The sequence below is a fragment of the Eulemur rufifrons genome, chromosome 21 (genome assembly GCF_041146395.1).
Source record: "Eulemur rufifrons isolate Redbay chromosome 21, OSU_ERuf_1, whole genome shotgun sequence".
Taxonomy (NCBI): Eukaryota; Metazoa; Chordata; class Mammalia; order Primates; family Lemuridae; genus Eulemur; species Eulemur rufifrons.
Genome location: NC_091003.1, coordinates 21845973 through 21870772, shown reverse-complemented (window position 1 = coordinate 21870772; position 24800 = coordinate 21845973). Strand labels below are relative to the sequence as shown.

Below are 24800 nucleotides of genomic sequence, written 5' to 3'. Positions count from 1 at the left end.
CGTCCTGCAAGGCACAAGACCATCCCCCAACCCCAACAGGGAATCCCCCAGCCCCGCATGTCCGCAGGGCCAGGGCAAGGAGCCCGCCCCACGTCCGTGATTCTCCCCGAGTGGTTTGGGAAAGTGGTGGCAGGGGCCACGCTCTGGTTCCACGCCCGGGGCTGGGCAGCCAGAGGGCCATAGGCAGGGCTGTGACGTCACCTTCGGTGGAGGCAGAGCCCTCCCCACGCTGGCACCGCCCTCTGGCCACAGGTGGGGCCTTTGCCCAGGGCAGGCAGAGGGAGCACAGAGGTGGGGCCCAGAACAGGGAACCTCTGCCGCTGCTGGTGGCCCCAGAGCGAGGGTGGTCTTTATTGCCTGTGGTGGCGTCACCTGTGTTGGTTTGCTGGGGCCGCGGTGACAAAGCTCCACAAACCCAGGGCTTAAACAGCACAAGTTTATTTTTCTCACAGTGCTAGAGGCCAGAGGTCCGAGATCAGGGTGTCAGCGGGGTTGTCTCCCGGGCTTGTCTTTCCCTGAGAGTCTGTGTCCTGAGTTCTTTAAGAACCAAGCATAGAGGATGGGGCCGACCCCAGTGACTTCGTTTTAACTTGGCCACCTCTGTAAAGCCCGGGTCTCCGAATACAGCAGCGGGTCTCTGAATACAGCAGCGTGCTGAGGAGCTGGGGTTAGGGCCTCACCCTGCGACCTTGGGGGCCTCGTAAGCAGGATTAGCGTGAGGTCTCCCAGCGGTGTGGGCTCTGTCCCCTCGTCAACACCCAGCAGTGTGTCACCTCTGTCTTTTGGAGGCAGAGGCAGCGGAGCTTCACCAGACTTTTAGGCGGGACGATGATGGGAAGGGGGACTTGGTCGTAGCCACCCGTAAGAGGGTCCCTGCCAGCAGAGTCGGGGTCTAGAAAGCAGGACTGGGGGACGAAGGCCGTGAGCCCCGGGCACGGGGTTGCCCTTGGGCAGGTGTGTCTGGGTGAGGGCGTGGAGGGGGCGGAGCTGTGCACGGGCAGTCCAAGGGTCAGGTGGCAACAGCAGCAGAGACGGCAGGCGAGGAGGGCACCAGGTGAGCGGTGGGGAGGGCAGCCTGGGAGGCAGCAGGAGCCGGGGTGGCCATGTTCTGGGCTCCGGTGCCCCTTAGGGTCAGAGTCTCGTTTTCCTTCCTTGACGGGGCCGGGGCAGCCGCTCCTCGGTTGCAGGCAGGTGTGGGAGAGGCTCGCCCAGCCTGCTCAGCACTGGACCTCCCGTCTCCCAGACCCTCCACCCACGAATTTGCGGGGACCACGAGCGAGTGGCTGAGTGTGTGCCAAGACACCGCCCCAGCCCGTGCCTGCCTGTTAACGCCATGCGGAGCAGAGGTGGGCAGGCTGGCCTTCCTCCCCGCGAGGGCCCACTTGAGCGTCCCCCCCTGCCCGCTGCAGTCTGACTTCTGTCTGTGTCTCCTGCAGAGCGAACTGGACGTGGAAAAGGGCTTGGAGATGCGGAAATGGGTCCTGTCTGGAATCCTGGCTAGCGAGGAGACCTACCTGAGCCACCTGGAGGCGCTGCTGTTGGTGAGGAGGGTGTGGGGGGAGGATGCTGGGGGGCCTCACTCACCAGTCCCAGGTCAGCTGTCGCAGCCTGGGGACAGCTCACTCTCCCTGGAGTGGACGCCGACAGAAAACTCGGCTGCCAAACCAAGCTGGTTCTAAAATTTCATTTTTTGTGGGCTTTAAAAATAAAAGGGTATGTGTCACATAACCACGGTTTTCTGTGGTCGCACCACGCACCTGACGAACGGTGGGCCCTCTCCCCCCTGCCCTCTTCCAGCCCATGAAGCCTTTGAAAGCCGCCGCCACCACCTCCCAGCCCGTGCTGACGAGTCAGCAGATCGAGACCATCTTCTTCAAAGTGCCTGAGCTCTACGAGATCCACAAGGAGTTCTACGACGGGCTCTTCCCCCGCGTGCAGCAGTGGAGCCACCAGCAGCGGGTGGGCGACCTCTTCCAGAAGCTGGTGAGTGGCCGGGAGCAGGTGCACGGCAGCCGCCTGGGACTGGGGCGTGCTGGGAGCTGGTGGCCGGGGACCAGGCCCGCCCCGCCACCTGCAGGCGTGTGTTGCCGAGGAGACTCCAAGGCGATGGCCGCACGTCAGCGGTGGGTGTGTCTCAGTGCCTGCGATGATGATGATGATGATGATGATGCCGCCGCCGAAGGGCAGGTTGCCCGAGGGGAGAGGCCCAGGGGAGCGTGCCCGCCCGGCTCAAGGCCAGCCAGTGGGGCTTCCCTCTCTCCCCTGACACTGGTCACGTCACTGAGTGCTCCTGGCTCTGGTCAGTTTTACTCAAGATCACAGACTCCAGGCTGGTCCAGCAGCTGCCCCCTCAAGGGCCCCTGGGGATCAAAATGCTGCCACGGCCCAGGAGACAGTGGGACCTGGACACGGGGTAGAGGAGACTGGGCGGCAAGATTGCCTCGAGAGGCAGGCACAGGCGGGCACAGAGCAGGGCTTCGTTCTCTGTCATTTCATTTTTCTAGTTATTGGAACTAAAGGCCTTGAATCACTTGGAGATTTTTTTTTTTTTTTTTTGAGACAGAGTCTCCCTTTGTCGCCCAGGCTAGAGTGCCGTGGAGTCATAGTAGCTCACAGCAACCTCAGACTCCAGGACTCAAGCGATCCTCCTGCCTCAGCCTCCCAGTAGTTGGGACTACAGGCACCACCACGCCCGGCTTATTTTTCTGTTTTTGGTAGAGACGGGGTCTCACTCTTGCTGAGGCTGGTCTGGAACTCCTGAGCTCAAGTGATCCTCCCACTTTGGGAGAATTTTGTTTAAAAATGTCATAGGAAGGGGAGACTTGGGCAGTAAAAATCAAAGTAGTGGGACATTGTCCTCAGGTACTGAGAGGGCCCTGGCAGAGAGAAATGGTAAAAGCAGGACATCCGTGTGGCCGTGGCTCCTGCGCGTTTAACGCTAGGGACTTTCATGGTGACACCCAGCTGTGGTGACACCCGGCTGTGCTGACTCTGGCCTGGCCTTGGTCGGGGCCTGGGTGTTCTGCTCCAGGCGCGGCTTCCCCATGGGCAGCCCCTCCCTGCGCCGCCCTGGGCTGCAGACCCCCGGACTCCAGGCGGGGCTGAGGCGGGAGGAATACATGGGGCCCTTTTTCTGTTCAGATCCTTGCCCCCTGGGGCCTCTTTCCGCATGGCCACAGAGCAGGGGGCTGTATTTTGCTGTGGGTGTCTCTCCACCGTCTTCAGAGCCCCCCCATCTCCCCCCGTGCGTGTCAACAGTTGAAGCCTAGTGGACCTGCCTCGCCCGCAGCCCCCCTAAGAAACAGAGAGGTGTGTTGTGGGGAAAAGAAAAAAACCACATCCAGAGCTCTTCCCCAAAGAACATTCTGAAATCTCTTGGAAACTTTTTTTTTTTTTTTTTTTAATTTAATCGTCTGATGCTCACTGGAATTTAAGTTTGGAAAGTTTCCTCTGGTTTCTCTGGTGTCCTTGAGCTACCTTCGTGCATCACATGCTGCAGCAGGAAGATGGGGAGAGAGGCTGGGTGGGGCTGGGAAGTCGTTCCCCGTAACCGTGTGCCGAGTGCTCACGTGCGCACCCTGGGCTGAGTCCCGGGACTCCCCGAGGACAGATAGGCTCCGTGTCTGCCCCAGACCAGCTCCGTAGGTCTGTCAGCCTGGCGGTGTGGCCCCTGGAGGCTCCCCAGCCGGGAGAGTCTTAGGACCAAAGGAGCTCGCAGCACCCTGCCCTGCCCTGCCCTGCCCTGCCCTGCCCTGCCCGCCTTCCGCGCCTCTTCCCAAGCCAGGAACTCGTGAGCTACGTCCAGTGCTGCAGAAAGCCTGGCCCAAATCAGCTTTATCAGCTCTCCTGTAGGGCTGCAGGGGCTCACTCCACTACCCGGGGTGGTGTTTCTGGCTGAAATTTTTTATCAGCTCTGATTTTTTTCCCCCCTAATCATTTGAAACTTACAGCAGAGTTGCAGGCATAGCACAGAGAACTCAGATACACTGTGTGACGTTTTGCCACCTTTACTTGATTCTATACACGCACACACTTCTCACCCCCCCCCACCCCTGCCCCTCCACTTCGTTGTGTGTTTGGTAAGAATAGAGCATTCTCTGCTGTACCCCACAGTAAATTTGTCAAATTCGGGAAATTTCACATTCCTGTTTCTTTCGCAGCCTGCATATGTTTCCCCCAAGTTAAGGATGGGTCCCTAGAGCTGTTTCCGTTCTCTGGTTCAGGGTCCAGTCTGAGATCCTGTTACATGCTTGCTTGTCGCATGTCCTTAGTGTCCTTCAATCTGTAGAAGTTCCGTGGACTCTGCTTGTCTTCCGTGACCTGGACGTTTCTTCAAGGGCACAGGTTCGGGTTTGTTTTCTCGGGTTCTGCGTTCCTGGTGAGAAGCAGGACCGCAGCAGCGGGGCCCTGTCGCTGTCCATGCGGCAGGTCAGAGGGCACGTGGGCTCCGTTCGTGCCGTAACCGACGCAGCTCGGTTTTTGATTAGCTGGAAACGTGGAAATGAATTGCGCGGAACTCCGCACAAGGCACCGGGAAGATGGGGGCTCCTGGGGCAGGATGGAGGAGGAGGAGTCGTCAGAGGGGACCTCCCCCGAGACCCCTGGACTCTGCCCGGCCGGCACCGCTCCCATCCTGACCGCGATCTCTAAGGCAGCCCCGTGGCTCGTCACCCTCCGACCCCGCCCTGCTTGTAACCATCTGCCGTGACATGACGTGCGTGTGTTCACTTATTTATTTATCAGCTTCTCTCCTGTTGGAACCCCGGCCGCACAGAGCAGCGCAGCGTCTGAATTATTCACGGCTGCGGTGACAGGGCCTCAGGCAGGGCCTTAGTGTTGCAGGGAGGCACTCAGTGGCCAGCAAAGCAGGGAGGAGGGAAGGAAGGAAGAACAGTGGGTCTCGTCAGCGCACCGAGGAGGCAGAGCCTAGAATTCGAGGATGCAGGGACTGATCTGGCGTGGTCGGGGAGGCAGGACTCTTTCCCCATGTGCCCCGAGTCCCCTTGTGCAGCCACTACAGGGACGGGGCCAGAAGACCACACAGTGCCAAGTGTGCCTGGTTTACCCAACGTCTGTGGAAACATAAAATTCAATATAAATGCAAATGCTTGTGGAAATAAAATTTAGGTTTGACAGAGAACAAACGCCAGGCGCAGTGGCTGCCTTAGGCTTCCAGCTCCCAGTTGGCTGCACTGGGGGTCTCCCGCCCCGGCCTGCGGGTCTCCTGGGTCTGCTCCTACCTGCCCCAGGGCTCGCTTTGCCGGTCCCTGGTGAGGGCTGGTTTCCCCCTTGCTGCTTCTAAAGACGATGGGGGCCCAGGGTCGCACACGCACAGAAGCTGTCGCTCAGCTGAGCGAGTGAGCAGGAGGCTAAGTGAAGAGACCCTCTATTAATGCCTTTGGTTTAATAAAAGACAAACAAAATGTGTCTCACCTTACAGCCACAGGTCTTCCACCTGCCAGGTGTGTAGCACGACACCTGGGCATCCCTGCCAGGTCTAGGACGGGCCTGTGCCCGGGCAGCGGGAGGGCCCTTCTGCGAGGGCTGCCGGGCTTCGTGTTCCCTGCGTGTCTGAAGGGATCGGACACGAGCAGAGGTGCATAGCTACCACAGGCTGCGGGTGCTGACCTCCACATTCAGGGTGGTTTTCTGCAGCCAGAACAAGGTGTTGCTCAGTCCCACCTGTGTAGAGACCCTTGTCCGGATTCACTGACAACCTCGAACTTTACCTGCCACTCATGGCACCATTTAAGCGGGTGGGGTGGGAGGAATAAGTAGCTGACAGGGAGCTGCTACCTGCCCAGGGCGTGAGTCACGGCTCAGGATGTCATTTTGGGAGCAGGAGGGGTGCTCGCTGCGTGGGGCAGGAGAGCAGGTGGGAGGGAGGGTGTGGAAGAGCTGGGGTCTCTGCAGCCTGCACACCGTCTGCTGTGCCTGGCGCCTGTCCCTCAGAAAGACAGCGAGCAGCACCTGTCCCACACCTGTCCCACACTCTCTTCCTTCCTCCCTGCAGGCCAGCCAGCTGGGTGTGTACCGGGCCTTCGTGGACAACTACGGGGTTGCCATGGAAACAGCCGAGAAGTGCTGTCAGGCCAATGCTCAGTTTGCAGAAATCTCTGAGGTAAGGCGGTGAGGCTGTTTGGACAGGTGCGCCGCCAACTCTCACCCACACCCCGCCACCTCCCAAGATGGGCCGTGGGCTGGCGCTTTGGAGCCTGACCTGGGAGAACAAAGTGCACCAAATGCAGGGCGGCTTGTGGTCCTGGGCTCTGTTTCCAGATTCCACTGGGTTTGCTCCGATCAGCCCTGTGCCGGGGACACTGTTGTACCCAGACAGGAGCGGGAAACACAGAGCACCCTGCCTCCCCGAGGGCCAGGGCCCGGTCCCAGGGGTCAGCTGCGTTCCTCAGACGCTGTCCTGCACCGTCTGTCTGCAGGGAAGAGCGTCCATAGTTCTGCCATTAAGAGGTCTCACCACGGCAGTCCCAAGGCTGACCTTGCACCTGTCACTGGAAACTGGGCAAGGGGTGTGCTGCCCCTGTCCTTTGCTAGCCTGCCAGCGCCCCTGAGAACTGGGAGCAAGGGCTGCTCGTGCCTCTGCTCTGTAGACCCCGTGGGGAGCAGAGCCCCAGGTCGGAGCTGCACTGCCCAGGCCCGGGTCTGAGGGGCCGCTGTCTCCCTGCCCCAGTTTATCCCTAGGAGGCTGAAACCTCAAATGGTGTTAATATCCGGGGCCTCGAAAGAGCCCCTCAGATACAGAGAGGATGAGTGGGCCGTCCACCGGGTGGTGGCCAAGCCAGGACCAGAACCCGGCAGCACCCCTGGGTCTGTGTTTCTCCAGGCAGCGGTTATTCCTGCCCTCCCCCGTCCTCTATGTGACAATAACAATTGTGTGGCATTTTCCTCTTTGGGGGCCTGTAGAGGCTCTTGCCTTTGATGACTCCTGCTGGCTGTAGCTCTTGCCGTTCCCCCAGCCAGCAAGGACTCCCGGTGCACAGCCCTCTGTGTGAGAAACACAGTGTTAGAAAAAAACAGGCCAGGAGCAGTGGCTCGCACCTGTAACCCTAGCACTTTGGGAGGCTGACCCCAGAGGATCACTTTAAGCCAAGAGTTTGAGACCAGCCTAGGAAATAGCAAGACCCTAACTCCCTAAATTTTAAATTTAAAAATTTAAAAATTCCAGGCATGGTGGCGTGCTCCTGTAGTCCCAGCTACTTGGGAGGCCGAGGTGGGAGGATCGTTTGAGCCCAGAGTTGGAGGCTGCAGTGAGCTGTGGTGATACCACTTCACTCTAGCCTGGACAACAAAGTGAGACCCTGTCTCAAAAAAAAGAAAAAAAAAAAAAAAAAGAGAGAAACAGGAACTAGAAATACAGAGTGAGTCTCGTCTCTCTTTCTGGGACACAACCCTGGGCTGTCACAGTTGGGCTTTGTTCCTGAGGCCTTGTGCCATTTCATCATTTATCGCAGGGGAGCAGGCAGGGTGCCGGGGTGATATCGCGTGTTGCCCTGTCCTCCGGAGCCGGTGGGGCGCCCCGCTCCACGCCAGGTGCTGCTGGTAACAGGATCTGCAGGTGCCTGGGGCTCCCGGCCCACCTGCCATCCTCCCCCCGAACACTCGGTCCTGTCTCTTCTTTCCCCCTTTTGTCAATTAGCAAACCCCCACCACGCCCCTGACAGCTGGAACGGTGGCACAGAATTCCAAGTGATCTTGACAAATTAGTGACCAAACCTAATCCGTTAAGAGCAGGTTACAATTAAGTGGCCAAGTTCAAGTCCACCCAGACAGGTTTCTGCAGAGGAGGGAACAGTGGTGGGTGCCATGCCAGGGGGTCTCGTGGTCCTTCCAGCCACACCCAGGTGGGAAGCTGAGCCCATGCCGGGACGTGGGGTGGCAGCTCCGCCGGAAGCTGGCCGTCTGCGAAGCTTTGCGGCGCTTGTACTGTGGGGGCAACACCCACGTTGGTTCTTCATCCATGTTTCAAAAAAGACCGGAGGAATCGGAGGTGCCCAAGATCAAGCTGCGGGGAGAGGAAGCAGCAGGCTGCGTGGAGGCTTGGGGGCTGCGTTGTGGGGGGCCGGTGCTCAGGCGAGGGGGCTTGAGGATCACCCTCAAGTACAGGAGGGTGGAGAAGTGACCCTTATCTTCCCCAGGACAGTCCCCAGGTAGGTGCGAGGCAGCATCCGGTTAGATTGGTATTGCCCAAGCAGGGTTCCGTGGAACACCAGCTCCCCAGACAGTAGACAGTAGGGGTTACATGAAAAGGGCTTCTGGAATCACGCTGGTTTGGGAAATGTGGAGTTAAACCAAACTCACGAGTTTCCTGAAGGCAGATACCCTCGTGCATCGCCCTGCCCTGCGTTGCCTGTCCAGGAGCACGTTGCATGTGGGCGCCTCCCAGGCTCCCGTGAGCGGGGCACCTGGTTGGCAGTCTTTTGTTGGGCTCTCCACCCCCTCACGCCCAGTGGGAAGTGCTGAGTCAGACGTACGGAGCAGCGATCCCTGCGAGGGCTGTTTCCAGGGAAGGTACCAAAGTGCATGGCGGGGTTTGGCCCCAGTGAGCGTGGAAGCACTGTCTTTGGTCTTGAGAGGTTTCCCACGGCACGAGAGGTTGATCTGCAGAGTGGCCTTGGAGCCCCTTCCCCGTCCGTCTCTGCTGTTTGTGCTTTTTTTTTTTTTTTTTTTTTTGACAGAGTCTCACTCTTCACTGGTGTCATCATAGTTCACTGCAACCTCCAACTCCTGGGCTCAAGCGATCCTCCTGCCTCAGCCTCCCGAGTAGCTGGGACTATAGGCAGGCATCACCACACTGGGCTAATTTTTCCAGTTTTCGTAGACACGGCATCTTCCCTCTTGCTAAGGCTGGTCTTGAACTCCGGGGCTCAAGCCCAGCCCTGTTGTGCTTTTTGCTCAGAAGCCTCGTTTAGGGATTGATCGAACCTCATTCCCAGGGAGGATGTCGGGCACATGGACGTCTCTTACCTTCCTTTCTTTTTGTACCTTGGACCAAATCAGTGATGCCTTCAAGGCAGTTGTGTTGTAACATGGCCAATCCGCTAAAGAGCCCTGCCCTCACCCTGGGGATCTTAGTGCCTTGTTTTCTCAGCCTGTAGGTTTGCAAATGGGGAGAGGGTGGGTGGAGGCGGAATCTCCAAAAAAAAGTGAATGCTCTTCCCAACCACCAGTCCCCAGCACACTGTCCCATCACCCCAAGAAGGTGCTGTGCATTTAGGACGTACATCACCATTTGCAGGATTCTCTATGTCAGAGGTCCTCAGCCAGGAGCTGTTTTGTCCCCAAGGAACTCTTGCCATTGCCTAGAGATGTTTTTGATTGTCACAACAGCAGGAAGGTGGGGGTGTTACTGCACCTGTAGGTAGAGGCCGGGGGTGCTGGTCAGCGTCCTGCAGTGCACCAGGACAGCCCAAAATGTCAGCAGTACTACGGCTGAGAACCCCTGTGCAGAGTGGACTGTAGCATCTAGGGCAGCCCGTGCGCCCCGCTTGCCCGTGGGTCCCTGCGCACCCTGCGATTTCATTCACCGGCCCAGAGCACATCTGCGGTTCTTTGCAATGAGAGAAGGGTGGGGTTTCTACTGAAAGTTCCTGACCGTGGAACTTTCTACCACGTCAGAGCTGCTTCAGCCGTCCGTGCAAACACGTGCTTTTCTCTCTGCAGAACCTGAGAGCCAGAAGCAACAAGGATGCCAAGGATCCGACGACCAAGAACTCTCTGGAAAGTGAGTCCTCCATGCCCAGGCCTCTCTGTGTCCTCGTGGGGGTGACCACTGCAGCAGAGGGGACGTTGCTAGAAAAGCAGACACAGTGACCAGCTGGGTCACCCCTGGTGCCTTCCCTGTCGCAGACTTCAAATGTCAAGAGTGGGGATGAAGAAAGAGCAGCTCGGGGCAGAGCGGGGGAGGACACAGTCGGGACCACCAACGGGAGCACCCAGGTGCTGCCAGGCACGGCCCTTTGGGGGCGATTTTCTTTTCAGTTTCTGTAGATGACAAGTATAGCACACAAGATAACCCAGGTAGAGCATGGGTTCTAAGTGGCTGGGCAGGTAGTGAATCCAGAGTTGCTGGGAAAGCGGTATCAGGAATTACGAGCCAGTTCTTCTGCCAGTTGTCAGGATGGTGAGAGTACTCACACTCAGAGAGAACAGCAGGCCGGGCACCGCAGCTCTTGCCTGTGATCCCAGCTACTCGGGAGGCTGAGGCAGCAGGACCACTTGAGCCCAGGAGTTTGAGGCTGCTGTGAGCTGTGATCGCACCACTGCACTCCAGCCTGGGTGACAGAGCGAGAAAAAAAAACAAAAAAACCCCTGCAGATGTAGCTCCCGTCCTGGGAGTGTCAGCGTGCCCTGGGCCTCAGTTTCCTACCTATGAGATGAGGATAGCCGTGTGTGCCTGCTCTGGTTGTGGGAGTCTCGTGAAGAGACGTACCTGGCAGTGTCAGAACACACCTGAGCGTCCGTGCCTGTGGTGGGCCACGCTCACTGTCCTCTCAGAGAAGCACAGGTGGCCAAGGCTGGCCGGGGATGCCACTACGTCAGGGGCGCTGCTGCCATGTCGGGGGGCTGCTCCCACCGTAGCAGGACCCCTGTGCTGCTGGAGTCCGGGTGTCCCCAAGTAGCTTCCCAGAGCACCTGTCAAACCAAGAGCTGTGTCAGCAACTGAGTCAGTTCCCGTCCTTCGCAGAGTCAGGCCCCCAGAGTGTCCCAGGCTGGACACTGACCGCGGTGTGGTCCCCTGTGTACCCCCTGGGCTGGGGCAGGTCAGCCCTGCAGGCTCTGGGCTGCGCACTCGATGTCCTGGACTTAATGCTCAAAGCTTCCTGGGCAGGTGCTCTGGGCTTGCGCACAGGGGAGGTGGGGCCTGTGGAAATTGGGGTGGCCCCATCTCCCCTCACCCTTGGACTGAGGGCAGGTGGGTGAGTAGTCCGCTTTCTCTGTGTGTGGCCATCTCTCACCCGGCCTCTCTCCGCAGCTCTGCTCTACAAGCCTGTGGACCGGGTGACGAGGAGCACGCTTGTCCTTCACGTGAGTCACAGCGCCCCGTGGCATCCCAGGGCGCGGCAGCCAGCTCCCTGGTGGTCTGGGCACTCGCCCAGCCAGGCCCTTATCGCCTGGGGTCCTTGGCTTCTCCTCTCCTGGGGTTGACACTGTCACTTTGCCCACTATCACCTGCTACCTCCCCCGAGTTCTCTGCCACACACCTTTATTGAGGATGCAGAAATGAGGTGCTGCCGCCATCTGGGGCCTCACCGGCTGTGGTGCAGGGAACATGGCAGGCTCTCCAGGTGTCCCCCTCTGCTGTCCCACCTGCTTTCCAGGTGCAGGCACGGCAGGGCACCCAGGAGGGAGCATCCTGTCCCATGAGGGCTGGGGCTTACAGCGGGGAGGCTCTAGGCCAGCCGCAGTGCCGAGGCCCAGGGTGGGCAGGCTGGGGGCACCCACAGCAGGAGTGTTCCAGGGGCCGCTGCTCAGACCAGCGCCTGCCAGCCCGGGAGAGGGTGTGGCGGGGAGACCTTGCCTCAGTGGGGAGGCACTAAAGGGTCCCTGACACTGAGAAACAGAACCAGGAAACAAAATAGCCCCTGGTGCTACTGCCTGGGAGACCCTGTTAATGTACGTTTACAAATTGTCCATGAAATTTTTTTTTTTTAATTTACAACCAATTCACTGAAGTGGGTGAAGTTTCTGTCCCTTTCTGGCTCCCTCGTCACAAAGGAGCCCACCGCTGGGATTCCTTATGCTCATGCGACACACATGAGCATCTTTTAATCACGCAGGTGTCACACGCTACATATCACTCCACACTTGGCTTTTTCTTTTCCACTTAGTAGCATATTGTGGAGATTGTTCCACTGAGTGGACGGTTCATGATTTCTTACCTTGCTCTGATGGAGAGTTTGTGGACAGTGGGAAGTGAGATTTGCGGTTTAGAGGGCTCTGGCTCGGTGGCCCGTCATACTCTGGGGGACACAGCAGTCTGCCGCCCGCTGTGACTTGTCCAGGTGTCAGGTGTGCAGGGCTGAGCATGGCGACAGGGACACGGGAGCTGCCGTGGGGGTGGGGGTGGGGCTGGCCTGTGACGGCCAGCCCAGGTGCTTCCTCCAAGCTTGTTTCATCTCTCAGGGTCTCTTTGCAGACAGGATCTGGGATCCCAGGGGGTTTTGTTTCTCTGAACCAGGGGAGAGTTGACACTGAACACGAATTACTTGCATTCCTAGTGGAGAAGGAGTCGGTGTCCCCTGTGGGCTCAGAAGAGCCTTAGGCGCGAACCTAAAGGAGAAAGAGCCAGGGCTTTCTCCTTTCCTTGTACAGACCAGTGGTTTAGACCGGGACCGATTCTGCCCCGGGGACCCAAGGTGACACCCACAGACATTTTTGGCTGTCACAGCTGCAGCCAGAGGGGTGCTACTGGCATCTAACGTAGAGGCCACGATGCTAAATTCCCTCCAGTGCACAGGATGCTTCCCCCGCCCCTAGCGGAGAATGATCTGGCCCGAAAAATCAACAGTGTGGGGGCAAGAAGCCCACCCTCGGCCCTGCAGCAGGAGCTCGTGGCCGCATGCACACAGCGTGGGTTTGTCCGAGCGCCGTTTGGAGCTGGCGTCTGGGGTGCTGCTCCTGTGAGCACTGTCTGCAAAGCCCAGGCCCCAGCGAGAGAGGCGAGTGGCACTTGGGGATCTCTAGGTTTCGCCCCAGTGTCTGCGCTTGGCCCGCCGTGGCCGCTGCGGGCCATGCCGCCCCTGCCTAACTGCAGTCTCCCCCGCGGCAGGACTTGCTGAAGCACACCCCATGCAGCCACCCCGACCACTCCCTGCTGCAGGACGCCCTCCGCATCTCGCAGAACTTCCTCTCCAGCATCAACGAGGAGATCACGCCCCGCCGGCAGTCCATGACGGTGAAGAAGGGAGAGGTGAGCGTGGCCGGGGCACGAAGGGCGCCCTCGGTCTGAGACCCGGAGCCCCTCCTGGTCCCCAGCAGACTGTCCCCGCACGGCTCAGCCCAACACAGGAAATACGTTTCCTGGCGGGGTACAGCCCAATCCCGTGTGCAAGGCTCTGGGGTGAAGCTGCAGGGGTGACCCCCGAGTGCCCCACGCCCTCCAGGCAGTGTCTGTCACTGTGCTTCACTCGGCTGCCTCTTTGCTTTTCTCTCTTGGCGGGTTATGTCCAGGGCACCCCTGTGTTCCCCCACATTCTGGCCAGCTTGGCGTCTCCAGCCGAGGAGACTGGCGTTTTATCTGCCTGGAATCCTCCTCCTCCTCCTCCCGAGTGCCCTGTCATTATAAAACAGTTAACCTTGAGCCTGGTGCGGTGGCTCACGCCTGTAATTCTAGCATTCTTGGAGGCCAAGGCAGGAGGATCATTTGAGGCCAGGGGTCCAAGACCAGCCTGGGCAAGAGTGAAACCCCATCTCTACAAAAAATAGAAAAATTAGCCGGGCATGGTGGTGTGAGACTGTAGTCCCAGCTGCTCGGGAGGCTGAGGCAAGAGGATCGCTTGAGCCCAGGAGTTTGAGTCTGCAGTGAGCTATGATGAGGCCGTTGCACTCTAGCCTGGGCAACAGAGCAAGACCCTGTCTCAAAAAAAAAAAAAAAAAAAAAAAAAAGGCCTGAAGCCTCTTGATCTCACGCAGGCATGGGAGGCGTCTGGCCCAGGGAAGACACAGGCGGGGCATGAACCCGACTGTGGTTTCCTCTGAGAACCACTTCCTCTTCTTTCTTCTGGTTCGTGTGCCGGGTGGTCAGCACTGTGTGGAGGGCGCTATGCCAAGGTCACAGGCCCTGTCCTCCACCTGCCACTTGCAGAACAGTGCTCGGAGCGCCCAGAGTCGGACTAGGCTTGAGTAGGAGTGAGGGATGGCCAGGTTCCTCCTGGTGGGCCTGGCCCCGGAAGGGCGTGGAGGACGAGGGACCACTGACTGCCTGGAGCTTCTCCTCTCTGGGCCCGTTTCTTGTCTTTGGAGCAGGGTGGGAACAGAGCCCCACCTCACTGGCTGCCTGGGCACTCGAAAGGGCCCGATGAGTGGCAAGAGCCCCTCACCTGGCAGTCCTGGCCATCCGCGGCATCTGAGCTCATCGGAGGCAAAAGCAGGTCCCCAGCACATCCCTAGGGAGACATCAGGCAGGGCGGGGCCTGGGGGAGGTGGGGATTGGAGCTTGTTTTTTGGAGCAACAGCTGGGCCCTGCCCCTCGTTCTCTCCTCGGCTCGGGGCCACCGTGGGCAGCCCCCTCACATCCGAGAGGGTGTTGGGTTTGCTTCTGCTGAGCCTCCAGGCTCCTGCCGGGCTCCTGCTGGGCTCCCCTCCCTCCTGGGACACCTGCTCCTTCCCTTCTGCCGACTGTTCTTTTACGAGCGTGCTGGCCCCTGGGAAACAGGCGTGGACGTCCTTTCTCCCTGTGGCCTTTCGCGTGGTGCAGTCTGCTCACCTTGGCTCCGACTGCCACTTAGGACGCCTGGAGAGAAACGCCTTCGTGCCGTTCCGGTCGTTAGCGTCCGCTGCCTTAGGGAATGGAGGGAGACGGGATGTTGCGGGGAGGTGGCGGCCAGGCCCTCGTTCCTCCGTCTGTGCCCATCGCTTCCCTCCGTGCTCGCCACAGCCAGGGTCTCGGGGCGACCGAGCAGGAAGTGTTTAGGGGCCGGCGTTTCACAGGGACAGGGAGCTTTGCGCCCTGGCCAGCGTCTGGCCTGGAGGAGGGGCGCTGCTCATCGAGGAGGGGTCACTTGGGTACCTCAGCTGCAAAACGGGGAGGAGGACTTGCGACCTCTGAAAGGTCACCGTGAGCCCGACCCGCACCCCATCATTCAGAGCTCCCCATCCAGGGCACGTTAAGGGAGGTGGCTCGACGGTGGCTGAGCCAGGATGGCAGACACGTGCTCCACCCCGGCCGTCGCTGGGCAGACGTGGGTAGCCAGGCACGCCAAGCCTGGGCATCCTCAGAGCTCCTTCCGGCCGCCCGGCCGAGCTGCCGACCCCGGTGGGGTAGGAAGGATACCAGGGGCCATGCCCCATCGCTACCTGGTCTTGCCGATTTGGGGACACCTTTTTCTTCCCTGAGTATCTGTGGCCAGTAACTCGGGGCCCACGGCCGCTCCAGGTGTGAGGCTGAGAGGGCTGCACAACCCTCGAGGGACTGTGTGGAAGTGAGGGGCGGTGCCCTCCCCACGTGGCGCCATCTGTGTTGGAGGTGGCGGGAGAGTGTCCTCCCTGTCACCAGCAAGGAAAGAATCCGCAGCTCCCACCCCTGGCGGGCAGCGGGCGCCGCAGGCTGCAGAGAGAATTTGCAGCGGGGAGGCCGGAGCTGCGCCTCTCTGGTTTGTGCCAGTGAGCGTCAGATTCCCGCAGGAGAGGACCTGGCCTCTGAGTGCTCACGCGGACCCTGTGGGGTCAGGGGCGTTCACCTTTCCACAGGTGAGGAAACGGCAGCACAGAGAGGTTGAGTGTCTTGCCCACGGTCACACAGCCACTAAGTAGCTAAGCCAGGTGAGGCCAGGTGTCCCCTGGCCACCTGTTGCACCGCAGGCTTTGGTTCCCTTTCCCCCTGGGAACCAACAGGACTTGTCCACCCTGGAGTGGAGTCTCGAGGAAGAGGATGTGCCCCTCTCAGCTCAGCACGCTACCCGAGGCTTAGGCGCTGGGTGGCGCCCGGGCCCCTGCTCCTGCTGGGAGCTGCCAAGGGGTCGGGCTCTGTTTCTAGCTTCCCGGGCGGTTTGGCAGTGAGAGGCCCCGGTGCGAGCCCTGCGGTGTCTCCTGTAATCGCAGCATCTTCTCACCAAGTCCCGCAGCTGCGAGGCTGTGCTCTTTGAGGAAGAGGGACTTTGGGCAGCAGCACAGGTGGTTCCCTGGCCTGAACAGTGGCCAGCAGGTGCTTGGACTTCCCAGCGTCCTGGCCCCGGCACATCTCAGGGCTGGGAGCAGCAGGCGTCACCCAGGAGGACGTCCCCCTGAGCCTCCCTGGAAACATCAGAATCGAAGCGTCCTGCGGGCACCTTTTCCTTCCCGGCCCGAGTCCTGTGGCTGGTGGTCGGTGGGTGCCCATTTGCTTGGCTGAATTAATGTCACGGATAACCGGATCCCCACCGTGGGGTCATTTCCCCCGGGGTTGCCTGTCTGTCTGCCCTGAGCCCTGCACCGTGTGCCGCTCAGCCTCCCCCCAGCTCAGCCTCCGAAGCACGTGGGATGATCTGGTTTGGATGTTTTGTTTCCCAAGAGCCAGCCAGGCACTGGCCTCCAATCCCGTCCTCCACCGGGGATCCCAGAGGCCCCTTGTGGAGGACGAGCTCGGGGAGTGGTTCGATAAGGAGCTTCAGGGAGGCCTGGGGGCAGCGTGACTGGGACAGGCTGCGGCTGAGAGGTGGTGGGGCTTGGGCACAGCAGAGCTGGGACCTCTGGGCTGATGATAAAAGAGTTGCAGAACAGCTGGAGGGGACTCTGCAAAGTTTGCAAGTGCTGCGGAAAGGCAGGTGCCTGGCCCAGGGGTGAAGGCGGGAGGGGCGAGGTCCTCAGCGGGGACACAGAGTGGCAGCCACTGCTCACCTCTGAGCACCAGCTTGCTCGCCTGTGGGATGGGGGTGGGCCTGCAGCTCTCTGAGTCCTTGGGAGGAAGCCGGAACGGCAGGCACCTCGCGGGAAGGCAAAAGGCGGGAAGCTCCGAGGGCCCGAGGTGCCTGAGTCGAGGCCAGTCTTGGCCCTTTGTAAACATCTGCAAGCGGTTGGGTTCTCAGCTCTCTGTGCCAGGTTCTGGTTCCCTCTGGGAATGGGGGGATATTGCTCACTCCTTCGGCGGTTTCTTCCCCGTGAAGTGGCGGAGTGGTGGCTACACAGGACGGCCCTGCGGAGTGAGATGAGCTGCTCGGGGTGACGCTCTAGGTGCTCGGCCAGCATTAGCGTCTGCCACTGTCACTATTGCTGTAAACCGGCAGAGTGCTTCCTGGGCCCTGTCCTACCCCCGGCGGGTTCCCGTCCCTTCTGGGCCATCCCCAGTGAGGGACTGTCTTGTGACATGTCTCTCCAGGGTGTGGGAAACCGTCTGGGCCAGGATTGGCCAGGAGAGGCTTTCTTGGGGCCCAGGTAGTGGAGGTTTGCTCTGCAGGGCGGCCGGTTAGCCAAGTGCCGGGAGCCAGAGGACAGAGAGGGGGAGGAAGGGACAGGAGGCAGGATGGGCAGGACCCTGGGCCTCGTGCTTGCCTGCAGGTGTCCCTCAGCCTGGCTGGGGTCCCTCGTTGCTCCCGGCCCACCTGCTGAACCTCTGGAGCCCACCAGGTCCCTGCACAGCCAGTGCCACTGACGGGCAGTGTCAGCCAGGTCACCGGCACTCGGCCAGCTCTCCGGGGGCGAGATAGTGAGGGCTGGGGCTGCCGGCCTCCTCCGGGGCCCCCTTCGGCCAGCAGCTGATGCCCCTACCTTGGTCTCGCCTCACCCCCTTCCTTCTCGGCTTCCTCTCCTCTCGGCCCCCACCTGGGCCTCCTCTGAGATGGTTCCTGTCCCCCGTCAAGGCCCTGCTGATCTGTGTGTGATCAAGCTGCAGTAGCTGAGGAGGTCGCCCAGCATGCCCTGGAGCCTGGTCTCCGGCTTCCCAGCACGCTAGTTCTGGCTGCTGCAGCAAAGCCCCCCCACTGGGAGCTTGAACTACAGACGCTTCTCCTGGGGACTGGAGGTCTGAGGTCAGGTGCCAGCACGGGCAGGTCCCGGGGAGAGCCCCGTTGCTGGTACGCAGACGCCACCTTCTCACTGTGTCCTCACGCGACCCGTCTTCCGTGTATGTACTTAGAATAAGATCTCTCTCCCTCTTACAGGGACACTGGACCATCACGACGGCCCCGCCCTCCTGACCCCATCTAAACCTCATTATCTCCCAAAGGCCCCACCTCCGAATACCGAACACCATCCCACTAGGCGTTAGGGCTTCGTGAATTCTGGGGGGACACAGACATTCGGCCCATAGCAGTACCCTTCTCCCAGCTTGGTCTTCCTGGGAAGGCTGTGCTTGCGGAGGGGGTGGGGGTTGCCATGGTGACAACTGAAGGAGGCGCCGGCCTGGGGGAAGAGCCCAGAGGAAGGAGACCCCTTTCTCGGCCCCCGCGGCCTGGGCTGCCCCTCCTTGGAGGGTTGCGGACGCATGATGCAACCTCCTAGGGCCCTGGTGGGTTTCCTGTCGTAGAAACGGGGGTGACGGTGCCTCCCTCCTCGAGTCCCCGTGAGGAGCGGTTGGCGTGATGTGTGGGAGGCTCTGAAGGTGGCACCCGACCCTCGAGGACGGGTTCCGGTAGCCCCGTACGAGGGCCTTTAGGTACACTCTTTCGTTTAACGCTCTCAACAATGCCACCAACTTGTCCTTTCCGTTGCCGTCTCGGTTTTAAGGGAACTGAGGCTCAGAGACTCGGAGCAGCGGAGCCGCGGTGTCGTCAGGGAGAAAGGAGGGCGGCTGCGGGCAGCGAGGGTGCAGGGGGGCCCTGGCCGCCCTGGCTCCCGAGGGCGGTGATATCAGTCATTCAAGAAGGCAGCCGGTGTCCCTTCCAGCTGGCGTTTCCCGCCTGGGGAAGCTCCCAAAGGCAGTGTTGTCCTGCCCTCCGCGCCTCCCTCCGATGCCTGGCCCCGCAGCACACACGGGGCACACCCTACCCAGGGACACGTGCCCGGGTGGGGCTGCCTGCATGGACACACGCGACATACGCTCACACTGGAACGGACACCCACACGGAGACACGAGACGCATGGAGACACCCAACAGAGGGTGGGAACTCCAGGGGGCTGCTCTTCGAGTCTGCCCCTCAGCACCTCCGAAGCACGGTGCTGTCCCCGTCCTGGGGTCCAGGAAGGCCCCAGCCCTGTCCGTCCTGCAGCCCCACCTGGTGTTTGCTCCTCGAGAGACACTATCACAGGGACACTCCCCCAACCGTGGGAGCTTACACTGTCTTTAGGACGCTGTGGGGACCCAGCCCCGCGCTCGCTGTGTCCCCTGGAGGACCCGACCGGGTGGGTCAGTTGGAAGTTGGGGCTGGTTGAGGGTCCTGCCACGGGGGATGGGTGTCTGGGCGTTTCTGGCCCACATGAGCCACTTCTGAGCTGAGCATAGGGCGCCCTCTGCTGGTGATGGCACGAAGCTCAGCCCGTTTGTACGGAGAGAGGGCTGCCCTCCCGCCATATCCCTGCCCCTCTCGGAAGGTCCCTTCGACCTCTCCTGCTCGTCCTGGAGACCCTCTGCTGTGTCCCTGGCAAGGGGGCAGCCTGTGGTCATTCCCCGAGGACCTCAGCGTCCCGGGACCCTCTCCAGACTGGTCACCACTGTGGACCCAGCAGTGGGACGTGCCCGGGGTCTCTGGGGTCGGCCCCCCAGCACAGCACGAACAGACGTTTCTCCAGGTGCACACACCTTGCTTCCTGTGGCTCCCGTCACCAGGCAGCCATCTGCCCCCGGCAGGCAGGGCGTGGGCAGGTGCCGATGAGTCATGGCCTTGGCGTGCCAGCAGCCTGCTTGCCCTTCCACTTATGGGCACCGATGGCCCCCACGTAAGTCATAGCTCCCCCCGCCAGGGCTGTCACGAGCTGAGCTACCTACAGTGGTGACGTGCGGCCTCCACCCAGGGAGCGCCAGGGGCCTGGCCCAGGCTGTACTTGCTTCTGGGGGGCTCTGCTGCCTCTGGCCCCTGCAGCGTGTGGGAGAGTTCAGGGAGGCAGGGGCTCCCTAGCAGAACCTCGGGCTGCGGGCAGCAGCAGAGCCAGGCACCTGCCCTGGCCCCTGGGCCCAGCCTGGCTCCTGCAGAGCACGGGGCGTCTGTGTGTCGAGATGGGCACAGGTGCGCTTCCTGCTGGGGAGACGCTGGGTTTTCACGCGCTCCGTTGTGTGCCCCCAACCTGCAGACCCTTCCTGCCTCCATAGCTCGGCGCGGGGGTCGCCCTCCCCGGGAAGCCTTCCCTGAGGCCAGGGGGCGGGTGTGTGTTGCCACTTGCTCTCTGTGCTGCCTGGACAGATGGCGACCTCTCCGGGGCTCAGCTTTCTCGTCTGTGAAGTGGGCGTGAGGACCTGCCCACAGCGTGTGTGGGGTCATGTCAGATAATTCAGGGGATGTGCCTGGGGAGGGCTGGCGATGACAGCCTTTCGTCCTGGCCCCTTGTGCCTGGCACAGAGCCCAACCCGTATGAGGCACCAAGCACCGTGTGTTGGGTGAATTAGTGGTTTACCCCGACGTTCCCATTCAGCAGCCCCTCGAGCTGTGTGAACAAGAAGGGCCGGGCCGTTGCTTGACTTTTCAGGTGGGAGGCGGAAAGGCCCACGGCGTGCTGAGAGCTCGTGCCGCCCATCCCCCATCTGTCTGTTCCCCACAACCCCCCGCTCCCGAGCTCTATTTTGCCTCTGCTCTCAGGCCACGCGTGTCCAGGCAGGTGTCAGAGGTGTGACCCCTACGCAGGGCTCCCACCTGTCCTGTCCTGTCTAGTCAGGAGGACCAGGGATTCCAGACATGGGGCCCCCAACTTCCTGGCGTCCTCAGAACCAGGCCCGGCCCTTGTCACAACCCGAGGACAGTCCTTTCTCACAGCGCCCCTGGGCCCGTCTCCTCCCTGCTGATCCGGAACGGGAAGCCCTTCCCACCGCAGGGCCTGTGCCTGTGACGGTCCCTCCTTGGGGACACCCCTCCCTGGTGTGGCTGGCTTGTCTGGAGTTGCCACCCCAGAGAGGCACTGGCCCCTGTTAAAGGGGGTTCTCCGGTCACTGGTCTTCCCTGCAGCCTGTTTGCTCGGCTGTGTGCCCCTCCCCTGCCCTTGCCCGCCCGCAACCCACCCACCCTCTCCCCAGGCGGAGCACCCTGGAAAGGGCACATAAGCCCTAGTGTCATCAGGCCAGTGAGATGGACAGAACACTCTGGAAAATGGGTCTGAGGGTTGGAAGTGGAGAGAGTGAAATCTCCTCCGGGGTGAGGGGAGAATGTCTCCAGGGCCACCTGCTGCTGGGCCAGGAGGGCCCCGTGCGCCCCCCGCCCAGGCTGGCGCTGACCCGAGCCCCCCACCCCGCGCCCGCAGCACCGGCAGCTGCTGAAGGACAGCTTCATGGTGGAGCTGGTGGAGGGCGCCCGCAAGCTGCGCCACGTCTTCCTCTTCACCGACCTGCTGCTCTGCACCAAGCTCAAGAAGCAGAGCGGAGGGTGAGTAGACGCCGCGGCCCCCGTCCCCTGCCCTGTCCCCCCGACGCTCCAGGACGGGAGGGCCTCTCTGGGGACCATGGGGTCGCCCGGGAGCGGTCAGTAACAATGTGGCCGGCCCCTCTCTTTACATTCCATTTCTACCACCTGGGCACGATGCCAGGTTCAAGGTCAAAAGTTGTCAATAACAATCTGCAGACGTCGTGGGGCATCGTGGTGACCCGGCTTTGAGTCTTGTTAGTGAAGGTGCATGACATCACGCACCATTGCAGGAAGGTCACGCTGGGACCTATCTGGGAAGAATGGGTGGCAGGTCAGGGGGCTGCAGGGGCTCATGCAGGACGGTCCCCCCCTGCCTTTGGCAGGCATGGCTGGGTGGCGGCTTCTAGGCTGGTCTCAGCACAGGGCTGCAGACACCCCCACCGCCCAAGGATCTGTCTCACCCAGGTCGCACCAGGTTGGATTGGAGCAGAGAGGGTCACACTGGGAAGGACCACAATGGGACTCTTTCCCATATGCTGCCGTGGCCCTGCTGGGTGGGTTGAATCAGTCAGCTCAGAAGAGAGCCTCAGTTTCCCCATCTGTCAGGCAAGGGGATTATACCAGCTAGATCTGCAGCCCCTTAAACTCTGCAGCCCCAGAGGTAGATTTCAGTCTCGTCCTTTCAATGGGCAGCCTCGGTGAGCTCACACGTGAGCTGCTGACTTGAGGGTCAGCGCAGGATACGGTGGATCCGGGCTCCTCAGATGCCTTAGGGCCCAGGGTCACTGTTTGGAGTATCTGTTCCCCAGAGTCACTGAGACCAGGGCCGCCAGTGTCTGCCGATGGCCTCAGTCTGCGTGAAACTCAAGCTGGGTTTTAGGTCAGGTGAACCGTGCGTGGCCACGGACTTGGGCTCCCTGGTTTCGAAAGCAGTGACATTAGTTAGCCAGCGAAGGTGGTCAGTGTGTCAACGTTCTCCTTTTCCCCCAGCAAAACCCAGCAGTACGACTGCAAATGGTACATCCCGCTCACGGATCTCAGCTTCCAGATGGTGGACGAGTCAGAGGCGGCACCCAACATCCCGCTGGTGCCGGACGAGGAGCTGGATGCCTTGAAGATCAAGATCTCCCAGATCAAGAGTGACATCCAACGAGAGAAGGTTCAGGGCTGGGGGCAGCGGGGGCAGCAGCCTGGGGGCCGGCGGGTACTCTCTTCACCAGACATCTCGACCCCACATCTGGTCTCTGGGACCCCTGAGGGCTCTCAGCTCTTGGAGGGCTGCGCATCTGGTCACAGCTGGGCGCCCATTTGTTCTGGGAGCCCCCAGCTCAGTGGGGCTCTAGTAGCAGAGCAGCCGGCGGCCCTGCGCTCGCGGGAAATGAAGGGGGCGGGGCATGGTGTGCACAGTGCGCCCTTCACGGGATACTTGTCATGCCTGGCAGACAGCCTGATGCCTAGTTGTCTAACCCATGACCAGGGGTCCCTCCCAGGGGACACTTGCTCATACTGGCAGATGCCCTGTGCCTCTTGCCTGACCCGTGTCCAGTTCACGCCCGACTGATGGTCACTCTGGTGCTGTGAGCCCGACCTCGTGTCTCACCCGCGTCCCGGGGAAAACCTGGCCTTGGGCAGCCCCTGGTCCTGCGGAAGGTGCTCAGTGGGAAACGAGTTCGGAGATTTTTACTTACAGATCCCGGGCTGGGAGGGTGCCACGTTTGGGAGGGCAGCCCTCCGTCCCCGGTCACTCGAGGCAGGAATGAAGAATCACGCAGAGAAGTGCGTAGCAATCAGCAGTATTAATATAAGGGAATAGCGTGGGTCACTTTAAGTCCTCGGGAAAATGCCTGAACGGTCCTTTAAAAGGAAACATCAGGAAATTGGGAAGCGCCGTCTGCTAGCAGGGAGAGATACCTCTGCGTCCTCGTCTCCGGCCACCGGCTGGCGTGCTTGTGCCCAGGCAGCGACCTTTGCTGGGTGGTTCCGTTAACACGGGTGAAGTACCCAGTCACCGGAAGGGAGGTCGCAGCCAGACTGGGGAGAGCCTACAGCGGCCCGGAACGTGGGGCTGGGGGACGTGCCCGGCTGTCCCCCTTGAAACTGTCCTGATGGAAGCACCACCCCTCCAGGGGTTCTGGACTTCAGGCCCTTGGTTCTTTCCAGAAGGGTCTAGGAGACTATGAAAATGGTGAGGGATGAGTCTCTCGTGTCTAGGGTTACCTGGCCCAGGGGAGGTGCCATGCGGTGGCCACAGATGAGGTGGGTCCCTAGAAGGTTGGGCTTCAGTCCAGGGTTGCCTGGCTGGCATGGACACAGCAGGGCAGGGTGTCACCTTGGCCCTCACCCACCTGCCCAGCTTGCTGCCCCCAAACCCAGCATGGGTAGGAGCTCGCAGGGGGCCCCAAGACCAGGGTGAGTGTCTAGTTTGTTCATCTAGGCGGGACTGTGGCCTCCGTGGCAGGGTGTCCCCAAGCAGAGGAGCCAGAGCCATGTCCGCAGGGGCAGGTGAGGCCTGTTGACAGCCACTGCTGCATGGGGACAGGGCCCTGCTTGGTGACAGTTCAGTTTTCTCCTCTCCAGGGGCGGTGGCTTCAGGGGGATCCACACAGCTCGGGGCAGGGAGGGTTTTCCTGTCCGGGTCCTGATGATGTCCGTCTGGCTCTGCCGGGACCCCACAGACACTCCCAGGGGCCTGATGATTGGATTAGATGGGGGGCGTGAGGCCCTCTAGGTCACAGTAGCCCCCTGGACATTGTCAGAGTTTGTAAAAATTGAAGGCAAGGACGTTTGTGAAGGTTTCTTCTCTCCGTCCTCACGAGAGGAATAACCTCATTCCTCAAGACGGGTTTACTGAGCACGTCCCGCAGCTTGTGCCAGGCCTGAGCCCTCTGAAAAGGCCACCAGCAGCAGCTGCCCGATGCTGGGCGGTGCTGAGGGGACAGACGGGACTCCCACCCTCCGCGGGCCGGGCGTGGGGGGCGGTGGGGACGGACCGAGTGGGAGCAGGTTGTGCCAGGCCCAGGACGGAAAGATGAGGCCGTGGCCTTTCCCTGCAGAGAGCGAACAAGGGCAGCAAGGCCACCGAGAGGCTGAAGAAGAAGCTGTCTGAGCAGGAGTCGCTGCTGCTGCTCATGTCCCCCAGCATGGCCTTCCGGGTGCACAGCCGCAACGGCAAGGTGAGCATCCGCCACGCCACTCCCGCGCTCCCAGCGCCCCTGACCGCCCAACCACGGCCCCTTTTCTTTCAAGACCACCCTTGTCCAGCGTGGCACAGGCAGGCACACGTGTCCCCCTGGTGCTTTGGGCTGTAGCCTGCAGGTTGAGTGGCAGCTGGCTTAGCTCCTACAGCGGGGGAGGGGCAGGGTGTCCTTGGAGGGTGGCCTCAGAGGTTTGTGCAGACCCAGCCCTCGGTACAGGGAGGCTGTCTGGGGGCCTCAAGGGCCAGAGACGCACCTTTTCTCCTGGGTCTGGCTCCTGGTGCCGTCTCTGGCCTGGGCCTCTCCCTGCCTGGGCACGAGATGCCCCTGTCACTGCAGAATGGTTTGTCCTCTGGCGCCTGGCCGGGAGAGGTGGCCGGTGGGCTCTGCAGCATCCTGGTCTCTGGGTCGGCACGGGGGGGCTCGCGGGTCGGAGGCAGTAGGTCAGGTCAAACTCAGCTCTCCATGGCGA

At 61.0% G+C, this 24800-nt stretch overlaps 1 protein-coding gene across 2 annotated transcripts in view; it reads left to right on the top strand.

Annotated features, from left to right (window-relative positions):
- BCR (BCR activator of RhoGEF and GTPase) overlaps positions 1-24800 on the top strand; it is a 113747-nt gene that overhangs the window by 65339 nt on the left and 23608 nt on the right. For both annotated transcript variants that reach the window (XM_069497425.1, XM_069497424.1), the window contains exons 3-11: positions 1437-1541; positions 1798-1983; positions 6014-6121; positions 9679-9739; positions 10991-11043; positions 12788-12928; positions 21034-21155; positions 22125-22293; positions 24188-24307. In XM_069497425.1, the coding sequence (XP_069353526.1) occupies positions 1437-1541; positions 1798-1983; positions 6014-6121; positions 9679-9739; positions 10991-11043; positions 12788-12928; positions 21034-21155; positions 22125-22293; positions 24188-24307 (1065 nt within the window). The remainder of the gene's footprint in view (positions 1-1436; positions 1542-1797; positions 1984-6013; positions 6122-9678; positions 9740-10990; positions 11044-12787; positions 12929-21033; positions 21156-22124; positions 22294-24187; positions 24308-24800) is intronic.